Source organism: Chiroxiphia lanceolata, chromosome 3, assembly GCF_009829145.1.
Source record: "Chiroxiphia lanceolata isolate bChiLan1 chromosome 3, bChiLan1.pri, whole genome shotgun sequence".
In the NCBI taxonomy this organism is placed as follows: domain Eukaryota; kingdom Metazoa; phylum Chordata; class Aves; order Passeriformes; family Pipridae; genus Chiroxiphia; species Chiroxiphia lanceolata.
This window is the reverse complement of record NC_045639.1, coordinates 46,545,528-46,558,205: the sequence shown is the minus strand read 5'-3', so window position 1 is coordinate 46,558,205 and position 12,678 is coordinate 46,545,528. Positions and strand designations below refer to the sequence as shown.

At 35.0% G+C, this 12,678-nt stretch overlaps 1 protein-coding gene across 12 annotated transcripts in view; it reads left to right on the top strand.

The window, feature by feature from the left end:
• The window catches only part of QKI (QKI, KH domain containing RNA binding), a 157,320-nt gene that overhangs the window by 35,522 nt on the left and 109,120 nt on the right, over nt 1-12,678 (top strand). For all 12 annotated transcript variants that reach the window (XR_004356371.1, XR_004356373.1, XR_004356372.1 and 9 more), the window contains exon 2: nt 4,318-4,460. Coding sequence is in view for 9 of the 12 variants with exons in the window: in XM_032684285.1 (XP_032540176.1) it covers nt 4,318-4,460 (143 nt within the window). In the remaining 3 variants the exon portion in view is untranslated. The remainder of the gene's footprint in view (nt 1-4,317; nt 4,461-12,678) is intronic.

Sequence of the window (12,678 nt, the reverse complement as noted above, 5' to 3'; positions counted from 1 at the left end):
CAGTGATTTCCTACTTTGAATATTCTTCCTGGATGGTTTATGTAAAGCCATTTTACGTTTCAATCCAGCAGTCTTAAACACATGTGCAGTGTTTTACTTCCTCTAAGGGAATAATTGGCATCTGAAAAGGAGTAACTTCTTAATGGTTTTTCAGTGTGATGACACTCATAGGAACACTGTCTTCCATGTGCTCAACAGGGAGGAACACTTTATCATTAAGTTTCATGAAGAAATCAAAAAAGTACATATCTACAGGCAGACGTAGACAGTAGAAACAGTATGTCCTGCTTCAGGTCATATCTTAGGTAGAGAGATGGAAAAATATGATCTGTAGATGAAGGAAACAAAAGATTACATTAGTTGTGTAGTTTTTAGGGATAGAGGAAGGAAAATGTCCTCCGGACCAGAATGCATGTCTTTGCTACCATGGCCGTCTATGTCATGGCATATTAAAGGTGAAACAAGATAAATGTATTGACACCAGTTTGTCCTTTTTTGAGTCTATTCCTCCACTACCCTGCTGTGAGCAAGACAAATTTGTCATTTACTGCTAAACTTACTACTTAAAATGTACAGAGGAGGCTATTGTTAAAGGTGAATAATGGAGGCTTTGAAATTCTTCATGTGAGTTTCTACTTCTACCTACAGTAGAGATGGGTAGTTAGATCTTCTGAAAGGAGACCTATTACTGCATTTGCAGAACTCACAGGTTTTAGAGGTATGGTGAAGCTGCTGTATGCTTTTTTTTTTTTTTAACCATATCTACTATTATAATTATCTCTCCTTGCTAACTCTGTTTTAAATCCCTGGAGTGTTATACAACATAATTACCACTGCAGTGTTAAGATAGAGGTAAAGTAACTGGAATTTTACTTAGATGTTCACTTTGAAAGTAAAGCTTTCCTTACTTTTAAATCAGTTGGCTTCCTGTGAGATTGAAGAATCTGTAAAGAATTGTAAATGTGAAGAAGCTAAAGTCTTGCCAATGAACTTGAGAAGTGTGATTTCATGAGACATGCCAAAGAAGCTTTTGAGCAAGGGAAGACCTACCTGGTCTTCCCAGTGTGTAAGAAATGTTAAATAAATCTAAATAAAAACCTGTTTACTTCAGTTTGTCTGGTGGCTTTTTAAAAAAAAATCTGTGAATTTAATGCTAAAACATAAGAAGGTGTGTTTTGAGGATGTGACCTTCCTACTTTTGCATTACTCAGATTTTTAAGTAGTTGAAAATATTTCAGAACAGAATAAAACAGGTGCTTGCTAGAGCTTAAGAGAGAGCACAGCTTTTACCTTTTCTAACATGATACAGGTGAGGCTTTCGGAACCTTATTCCCTCCTGATGAACTTCAGGGAGGTGCTGAATAATTCTTTAGATACTCGTATCTGCCTAAAGCGAGTGGCAGAGTTGCAAGATACTCAGGAGACTAGAAGCTTGAATTGGATGTAATGGGGAGTGTAAAAGGAAAGATTATGTCATCAAAATTCAATACATTGTATGGGGTCTTATGGAGACACCAGAGATGTGATTAAATAAGAGGCAGGTGAGGAAATGACTGTTAGTCATAAAAGGGAAAAAAAAGTATTCTTGAAGATGTATAAAATGATTCAGCAGAATCTGAAAAATCCCAGGAGGCATATCAAACAGATAACTAATTTCAGGAGTTGTGCATTTGGGACAATGCTTGTAGTCAGTTGCACTAATATGTTAGGAAGGAAGATAAGTTGTGTTCTATCCATAGTAAGAATTGAGAGAGAGAATGAGTGAACTGGAGGTTTGATCTAATTATTTTGTTATTTAAGCAGTAGTCCTTCAGTTTTGCCAAATACCAGATAAATGAAAAGAGTGGCTCCTAGATAATGTGTTACAGAGAAAGGGAGTTTGTAGATCTGATCAGAAGTTAAAGAAAACTGGGAATACATGCTTGTTGTTTCATCTGTTCCTTCTGATGTTTCTTCTGAGGTCTTAGGGAAAGTATCTAAGGCAATAGAGAAGATAAAATGCTAAGAAGCAGAAGAAATGGTAGCACTTAAAGAGCCAGTGATACTGCTGAGTTGATGTGACTGACTGTCCCTGTCCTGATGTTTGTCACCTTTACCACTGGCTTGATTGTAGAGAAAATAAAAACCTATGCATGCAAAGAAAACTAGATTTCAGGTGTCTGATCCTGTAGCAGAGTAAAGACCTTGAGTTGATAGGTGTCTTCATTCTCTATGCAGTTTTAGGCATGATAGATAGCTTAGGTTTCTCACCAGCCAAAATTGAGTGGTAGTCCTCAGGTCAGCTTATCATGCTATGTGTGTTCTCAATGTTTGACTTTAAAGTGTCACGAATGTGACATAGGATTGTTTGCAAGAGAAAGATTAAAGTAAATGTTCGTTTTCTCCTGTGAAAACTAGGATATCTAATGTTAGTGATTATGTTCTGCATGAAAGATATATTTCAAAAGGAAATTTTCAGTACAGCTACTCAGTAGCTGCCAAATAGAAATAAAAATGACCATGCTACTACTTATGCTTCAGTACTTCTGCAGACTGCCTAGCTTGTTTCAGTGTAGTGTAAATTAATGAAAAATCTGAAGAGAATGAAAAGGAAACAGAGTCTGCCAGAAGATAATAATATTTGTTCACAGAGATGTGCTAAACAATTTCTTTATATGCTGAAGCCAGTATAAATACTGCTTTTAGTTCTGAGGAATTTGTGCTCGTTGCCAAAATTATCAGTATAGAAGGAGATGAGGATTTTTTCCTTGAGCTATGATTATATGATGATGAAATTTGTGTTTTTCCATTCTAAGCAGGTGTTAACTACCAAATCGTGATATAGTATACCTGATTATGTCAGTTCCCAGCGAAGAAGCAACTTGTTCTTGACTATGCGTTTCAGAGATATTTTGTTTCTGACATTCTCCCCATCCCACAGCTTTTCAAGTGGTGAAATCTCAGCTGTTAATCATTTGCCAGAGAAGAAACTGATTATGAAACAGAGGTTATATGAATCTCCTGTCTGCTGCTAGAGTTTCAAGTTACTACTTCTTTCTGTGGCTTCCTTTGGTTAGATGAAAACATAAGATTTCTGATTTTGATGTCATGTTAATTCTGAAGGTTTTGAAAGCAGTTGTAACAATTGTAAGGAGTTACTGATACCTGGTTTTACTTTACAGCCTATGTTATCATAAGTCTTAATGTTTAGGGAACAGTTCTGTTTAAATGTTAGTTTTATACGTTATGTTGTTTAATGCATTAATTTTAAGCAATTCTGCAGGGATATCAGAATAAACTCATTGAGAACATTTTTTACTAATTGGGATTCCATACATTTTGAAATGTGGGATTTTTTTTATCCTTACAGCAGCAACTTAGATACCAGTTTAACAGTTTTAGAAATAAAATGTAACCTCTTGTTAAATGTGTTTTTTGGTCAAACAAGAGAAAGCTTTGTGACCATTCTCAGATTATTATAGTTTAGTGACAGTAACCTAGATTTGAATCAAATTATTCTTTTTTAACTGCCTTGTTTATAACTTCTGAACTACATCTTTCAAGTAAATACTTCAAGGTGTGAGTAATACAGGTGTAAATGGTATAAACAGTACTTACTAGTCCACCTTTGACATTCCCTGGTGCTGTTGAGAAGTTTTTCATTACTTTGAAATGAAGTAGCACGACTTGTGGGTGTATGTAGAGATTGCCCAGGATGCTGATCTTCATTTTTTCATTATCTTGCTAGGGGTAGTCAATAAACAATATTTATGAGTTTATGGTCACACTGTGTGCTCAGTAGCTGCACCTCTGAGTTATCCTGTTTCTCATTGCTGAAAGATGCACCATTTAATATCCAAATGTTATAGTTAATCCCATAACTAGCAAAAAGTACTGCATAGATGCATTTTTCTATTCTTTTTTTAATGTTAGATAGAGATTTGTAAATTTTGTTTTCCTTTCTGTGTGCTTAATTATAAAAAATACATAAAAGAACTGTTTTTATACATCCTGTAAGTGTTCTAAAGAGCTGCACATAATTTTTACTTTAATAGCTGAATTCCATAAACAGAATGACTAGGTGGCAAATTTACAGACATGAAAGACATTTAAGTTGGGTGCTGAAATTTCAACAAAAAAGAAAAAAAAAGCCAAAAAAACCCAAACAAAACAGAAAAGATTAAAAAAAAAGAGTAGATTTTTCAGCTCCTGTGATGTTCATGAGGAGAAAAAGAAAATGGCATTAAGATTTGGGAAATAATAGAAAGAGAAGACTGTCATGCTAGATCATAATCTGTTACTGTATTTGATGCCTAATATACGTTTTTCCCCCCACAGAAATTAGCAGAGTACGGAAAGACATGTATAACGACACATTAAATGGTAGTACGGAGAAGAGAAGTGCAGAATTACCAGATGCTGTGGGACCTATTGTACAGTTACAAGAGAAACTATATGTGCCTGTAAAAGAATATCCAGATGTAAGTATATCTTTTTAGTCCCTAAATTATTTTTTGATCCTTGTGGTCGTCTTTAAATGTAAGTTTCATGTGATGCTACCCTTGGATCACACCAGGTTGCTTTGGAAACTTCTTAGGGAATCAGCATATATTCCACTTGGCTTGATTTGTAGTGAGGGGAAGAAGGTTATGTTAAACAGCAAACTAGTATGGATTACTAAGCCATAGATCTGAATTTTCTTTTTCATTCAGTACTGTCTGTCCTGAGACACTGTGTAGTGAATTTTATGAGGAAAGTAGTTCTTGGGAAGCTGTTTTTCCCTCTTGGTGTGTCTCTAAAAGTCAGTTGGAGAATGCGTAGAGGCCCATTTAGAGACCTTTTGGAGACTGTACTTAGTCTCAATTACTGTTTGTCCCATACCTGTGTAACCAGTTTTGTTGCATATAATAGTGTCTTTATCTTAGGCTTGGTTGTCCTGTCTTCCCTCTTTCCCCCCGCCCTGCTTAAGCAAAGCTTGTTGCTTGCCTGCCATGTTCTGTTCTCCATTAAGTGTTCAGTTCTATTGTACACTTACCTTCTGAGGGAGAATAGTTTCATTTTATCTAGAAGAATTGTTTTGTGCTTCTCTGGTCTGAATGGTTTCAAACTACTTGGGAAAAACAGTCCTGTCAAAATCTACCCCAACTACCCCAACTATTTTCATTGATCACTGACAAAATAAGAAGTTGTGTTATTCTTCTCTAATAGAACTTAAAGGTTCTGTTGCAGTGGAGGAGTGCAGGGTCCAAGTAAGGCATTTGCACGCTGATGTAGTATAAAGGGAAAGAAAGTACAGAACAGAAAAAAATGGAAGTAACACTTGTGTATTTCTGTGGCTTTTTTTTTGTGTGGTTAATTAAATTAAGCTCTCCAAATTGAGTTTTTATTATTTCAGTGCTGCTTACAACATACAGGCCTCTAAATTAAACCTGATTGTGCTCCATTAAGAAAGTTTAAGTGCAAGTCATTATTCAGGACAGAATATTTAGGCAAATGTCTCTTCTCCCTTTTCAGTTTTCACAAAGTTGTTTTGCTTTGGAGTTAAAGTGCCTCTACTGGGAAAAGCATTCAGAGAATTTGTAGTGGCAGTAAGGACATCTCTCTCCCGTTCCATTGCATTTTTCTTCCAAATTAAACATGTGTATCTATATACATATATGTACATGCATACATACTCCCATACTAAAAACATTGATTCTTTTGAAACTCCTTGGAATTACAGATTTTTGAGAGGAACTATACTATGCAATTCCATAAAGCCATGTAAGTAGCTCTGGACCTCGACACCTGCATATATCTTAGAGTTATATTACTTAGTGGCTTTTTAAAGCATTGCTTAGTAATTAAAATCTTGGTTTCATAACTTGACAATGCACTCTTTGTGAAGAGTTGCCTTAGTTATTTGTTGTAGTTGATGCTTGCTGTACGAGGACCACGACTAAGAAAAAAGATATTGGATTTCCCATAACTATTATTGTTAAACTGCTGTTCTAGAAGTCAGAGGTTTAGTACCTTAGCTCTTCCATGTCAGTTAATTATCAAATATACTGTAAATAAGCAGGAAAGTTACTGTGAAAGCACTTGTGTAACTTCAGGTTACTTCAGCTAGCTCTTTGTGTGCCTTCAGAAGAAAGTCCTTGAGGAGTTCACTAATTTATTTTAATAAACTCTCATACATTCAGAAGTTGGAGAAGCTTGTGATTTGTATACATGTGACCTGGAATAAAAAGGTAGTTGCTTCTTACGAAATGATGTGAAATGTGTGCTAGAAACCATGCAACTCCTACCACTGGCAGTTCAAGCTTCATTGGGGAGCCAAGCCCAGTGTTCTCTGTGCTCCTGCTTGTGTACATGTTGTCTGTATTTGGTTTTAGCTACTTGGAATGGGATCTGTACAGCCTCAGTAATTGGTTAATGAACTAGAATATACCACTACATAAAAAAAAAAAACAAACCCCTGTGATTTTTGTATGTAGGCCCTTTCTAAGATCTTTCTGCAAGTTAGAAATCAAGTGGCCTGCTTTGAATTCAGGCTAGCATGGCATTCAGAAGGTCTGGAGTACAGTGATTCTAACTAGTTTAAAAAAAAAAAAAAAAAAAACAACAAACCAACAAACTCACTTTTAAGTATTAATTTCACTTGCAAAGTTAAATTGGCATGTAAAGATAAAAATTATCACCTATGATAACTTTCACAGTATTATGTGCAACTTCTAACATTTAGCAATTAATTGTTACCAGATATAGGAAAGACATGCTGTACAGACTATCAGAGTGATTTTGTCAGATGAATCTAGTTAATTCTTTCAATTGCTATAGTTTTCTTCCAACTTTTCTACCTCAAAGGCATAAAGTTGGATAAACACAAAGTTGCTCAGAGTGACCAGAAACTTTTTTCTTTTGTATATTTAGCAGTATTTTTAGTAACAGAAACTTAAAAAAAATAAAATAATCAGTGAAATTTTATGTTGTTCTGATAAACTTCTACTCTGGTTAATATTTTTGATGTAGGAGTTTGAGCATATTGATTAGTTGACAGGAGTGAATAATGAACAGTAGTAGTGCCATTTTGTGCACAGAATCCTCAATTACTTATGAACCATAAAAATAATGGTCTGCCCTAAGTTTAAACAAACATGTTTTATATATGTATGTATAAACATCCATGTATACATATATGTATAAAAGATGAACCAGTAAATTTTCATATGCTACATCATGTTGATATTACTGTTTGACTATCCTCTAGTTGCCCACACAGAGTAAAGAATATATAAAATTGAATTTAAAAGCTAAAATAAATATATCAAATCCCCTATAGTCCCTTAATTTATTTTTTTATATGAGTGCATATTGAGTATTTTTATCTTAATATTTATGCAAAGACCATAGGTGATGCAAGTTTCAACTTCCAAAAAAAATTGTCTGAAACAGCCTGTAGTTTTTAAATTTTGACCGTTTTAGAGTCTGAATTTCTACTTCTGTACTGGTAATTGGAAGGTATGCAAAAGTCTTGCTAAACAAGGGCTAACTTTCTTTGGTGTATTGTGTTAATAATAATTACATTCCATGATGTAATCGCAGTCACAATTGTGTAACTGTTGGGATGGTCTGCTTTCTGACACATTTTTCTGACACAATCTACAGTTAGGCAGTGGGGTATATTTGTATAGTTTTCTTCTAGCACCCTTGAAAGGTGTTTAATCTTTATAGAAATTTTAGTATTGGAATTGAGATTTGAGCTACTTAGATTTTTTGAACCATATATATGCTCCTGAAACTTGAGAGAGAAACTGTGCAAAAGGCACCCGGAAAATGAAATTCCATTACTTGTCCATATTTTACCCTTCAGTTAAAAATATGTTCTCTACAGTGTAATGTTTGTACTGTAGTGTAAGTCTTTGGTGTTACAGTTTGAAGGCATTTCCAATTCACAGAGAAATAACCTCCATCAGAGTTTAAAAAAGTAAAAAGAAAAGATGTCAGAAAAATTATTGAGCTTTTAAGAAGCAGAAGAATGGAGGATAAGCTATTGTTTGTGGATGAATAGTTAATAGTCTTTAGCGTTTCTTATGCTTCAGATAAATGATTAATATTCTTGAATTTCCCTGAAGAGCTGAGACTAAACTTCCTGCCTGATATCAGTTTAAACAGTTTTTGGAATTAGTACCTACAAATGTTGAACTGAATAAATGTTTTTTTCTATTATAATCATGGCTTTATTATTAATAAGTACCCTGTTAGCTCTGATTAATGTGAAATTCTCTGTTGGAACTCTTCTGTGCCTCTTCAGTAAAAATGTAAGAACTCAGTAATTATCGCATCTAAAGTAGCATGTCCTTTGAGTATACTGAAGCTCAAAGGCCAGCAGTGATAAACAGCTTGTGCGTACTTCCTGACCATTTTAGTTGAAACTGTTTAATTAGTACAACAGAACGATGAACAGGGGGATTCATTTTACTATGGGGAACTTACTGACAAAACGTTTAAATCCTTTTTCAATTTGGTAATATCAGAGTTTAATAGCATCCCTAATATGGATTAGGAAAACGATAACATCATCTTTATTTATTGTTCTGGTTCTTTTACTTAAGCTTTTCATTCCCTAGTGGTAAACAGGGAAAGAGGCTAAAAGACCTGGCCTTGTTTACCCTTGTAATGGGAAGGAAAGAGAGAATATAACTGTTCTCTGTAAATAAACTTGGGCTACAGAATACTGGCAGTGCTGAAGGAAGATTTGGGATGAAAGTACAAATGTATAGGAAATAACTAAAGTAGCTTGATCACAAATTTTGTCTGAGTAAGATCATTGGAAAAAATTCTAGTACAAGTAGTGGGAGCAAAAAATTTAATTTTGAATTTGAACTTTATATATTCATGAGAGGCTTTATGTGCTGTGGTTGCACATGGTAATGGAATGGATTGAGAAAGGATCCCTTTGTTTAGGTGCTGATAAAATGGAGACATGCCTTAATATTTGTATGAAGATTTTTTACTCTTTCTGTATAACATTTTGTTAGATACCCTTCCATTACTGACTGATTCACCTATTGACAGTGAGTTTTTCTTAAACCCTACTTCACACTCAATAGCTGTTTGTTTTTTTCTTTCTTTTCTTTGGTTTGGTTTTTTGGTTGTGGGTTTTTTTGGGGGTTTTTTTGGTTGTTTTTTTCATAGCTGCAAGATGACAGACATTGTCATAATTTTATTCAGAAATATGCTGGTCAAATCTCCAGAACTTGTACTCAGAAGCAGAAGAATTGAAGACAGTCTAAAATACATTGGAATTAAAAATGCTGTCATTTAGTCCCTGATAGTAATCTTATAGGCTCAGCTTCGGCAGAGCAGTACCAATTAACTTGGTTCCCCAAATATCTCCATTATTTCTTCCCTGTTAAACTCTTCAAGAGTTTAGTGCAGTTGTTAGGTGATTACCTTGTCATTTATCTGTTAATGTTCTTCTTCCCATTTGATTCTTACTTTCAAGTTTTGCTCTTTGCAGATTGTGGGTTGGGGGGGGGGGGTGAAAAGAAGAGAAAGGTAGGATGGAGGTGAGACAAGTAAAGATTTTGCCAAAGCAAATGCTATTTATTCTGCTTCCCGTAATATTTTTCAAAGTAAATTCTGAAATCTGGGAGAAGAAATGAGTTGCTTCTGGTACTGACACACAAGTTGAACATATTTGTCAGGACACTGTTTTTATGGTGATGTTTATATTAGTAGCTTCTTCAAATTAATGTCGTAAGATTAGACTTCTAGTTTTATATACATGTTTATATACAAGCTATGTCCAGCATGTATATGACAGTTCTATCACAAAGTAGTGGATTATTTTTCTTATTTAACTAGTACACAGGTCCAACTCATAGGAGTAGGAATCCTCTAATATGACATAAACAGCTAGTGCTATACATTGAGAGCCTCTGTTCTCCACGGATGGAGTGTGTGTATATGGGGAAGCCAAGTGCTAAAGGAGAATGGTAGTCTAGAAAATTAGTCTAAACAATTTGAGGATTCGTGTTACTTTTCTCTGAATGAAATATCTAAAATTATTCTAATAAATTAATCTTATTAAAAATGTCTAATTTGGGGAATTAGGAAATTTAAGGTTGCAAAGAATGTGTCCAGCTGAACTTTCGAAGAGCATATCTAGCTGTCAACATCCATCATGCTTGTTTTTGCTCACATGGTGCCTTTCATTATGGCTCATGTCATTTTCTGTGGAGAGTCAGGCTTTCAATGGGCAATCTGTTTGATCTGAGCTGTCTTAATACACTCTTTTGTTTTGAATTCTGTACTTTATGCGCATACATTTCTTTCTTTCATGGACTACAAAAATGTTTGGGTTCATGGTTTCAGTTGACTGTGTACTGCAACTCTTGTGTCAGTTTGTGCTTACTTTTACTTTTCCCTCAGAACTTTTACTTTGGGTAGTAGCTCCCGCAGTACTTAAGTCTGGAAGAGTTATGTGCAGATACCAATAATGGAAGGTCAGCTGTAAGGCAGAGATATTTGTGGGATATTGATTTTGTTTTACATGGAGTTTTTGTTCAATCTGTTCTTTCAAAGGTTTATTGTAGGAAAGAAGGCTTTTATACAGAGAAGAGGAAGTGTTTAAATATGATCTTTTTGCTTGCTGTTGTGAATAGGTCAGGTATACTTGGGTACACCTGCTGAGCTTGTTTTAACATCTGGTGTACTTCAACTAGGACTGGGGACTGCAGTGAACATGGAAATACATCAAGTGCTAAAACCATACTTAAGAGAGCAAGGTAGAGTTTGTGTTTAAAACACATATGGGAATTTGCAAATTGCTGTTCAGGCATCAGAGTCCTTAGTAGTTGTATTCCCTTGCTCAAAGTCAAGAACAGATCTTCCATTTGCTTCAGAGAGCTGAAATGGATCCTGAAGGATATGGGTATTTGAGAAGTACAGTGTTTTAAGGAAGGAGGAGATAGAGAGAAAAATCCTTTCTTGAGAATTAAGACGTTTTTAAACCTTTTTTCTCCCCCTATGATTAGTTGACAGAGGAGACCTAGAGCACTAAGCAGCAGTACTTTCCCCAGAAACTTAACCTGGGAATTATGGTACCATGCTATCTGCGTGTGTGTCATTCCTCTCCCCCCCCTCCCCACCCCCGCAATGGTCAGTCAGCTTTTGGCAGATGTGTTAGATATTTTTTCCTTTTAGTAGCTCTGTAGTTTAGGTATTACTGTTTGTACACTCAGATTTTTATGGAGTTGCCCTTGCAAAAGTAATTCAATGATTTCCTGTCAGAGGTCAGCATGAGTTCAGTAACTTCATACAAGTAGATCAGTGAAATGCAAGTCTTTGCTAATTGTGTTTGCTCTCTGTTTTACCAGCATAAGAAGGCAGCAAGCCCCATCCTGAATTGCTATTAAAAGTAGTTTTGAGTTCCAGTCAAAACATCAGCTTGATATTTTCTTTGCATCTCTTGTAAACCATATCCTTAGGTAAAAATCAGTTTACATGCCCTCAATACTAAAAGGTCTGTTGTTTATTACTGGAGTAAGTCTGCCCACAAGCTTTGGGAGTGCATGTTAATTTAAAAAAAAAAATTACTTTTTAAGTAATATGGTCAAGTTTTTTAAAAAGGCATTTTTAGGTTATGCTGTTTCTTAACTCATTAATACATTAAAACATGTATATTGCTTGTCAAGGAAAAGTTATCAGTGTAATGTTGCATTTATAGCATTAATTTCTGATCCGAATTTGTTCCATAATTCAGAAGAACCAGGGTGGTTGTTCTCTGCATTTTTGTCATTTCAGTTACTTTGGTGTAATATTAATATACGGTTCTAAGCTTTTATGTTTCATTTCTCTATCTTAAGAGCAATGTAGTCAATTCTGTGAAGACCCTGATTCTTCTTGAAATTTGCTGCACTACTTTGAAACTGAGTGAATTCTTTTTCATTCACATACACTCAGTATTTTAAGAAAAATAATGCTGCTTGATGAGAACCAGTTTCTTTTTATACCTTACTTGCGCTCAGTTGTCTCTTATTGCACAGCATAGTGCTCCCTCTCAATAGGAAAGCTCATGCACCTGTCCAAATTGTGTGCATTCATCCAGCCAACACTTCAGTTGCTTAGTTTGAGTAATGCTTTTTCAGAAGGTTTCTGTTTCTTTAGAGTAGTGACATGTGTGATCAATATCTCTCAGCTATGTGGTTTGTAAATAATCAGAACATACTGACCTAAAAATTCAAGTTCACTCTAGGTACAAATATTTTGATCTGTGCTGTCAGAGGACACTGAGGGCTTTGCCCTGTTGTCAGTGGTACAGGGACTGCTTTCTCTGGAAAGATTTTAAGCTGAATTCTGATTTAGAGTTGTCTTAAATATGCAGCAGTTTTATAAGATTCTTTTTTTTTCCTGTGAAAAGTACAGGTGGTCTAAAAATGTGAATGCTGCATTAAGTAGATATCTCTGTATTCTTGTTCCAAATTTATTATCATGATTAGTGGAAATGACCGGTTATCTTGCTAATGTATCTTAAGTACAGATGATAATGAATATATTATTCAAATTAACATATTAAACGTCTGGGTCATACTGTTTAACCTAACTGCTTGAATTTTATAGTTTGAACTCATTTGACTACTTGATTGCTGTTGTTTTTAAAGTGAATGTCACTTGCATTAGAAGTAAAGCAAAGTTACTGTCACTCAGCACAAG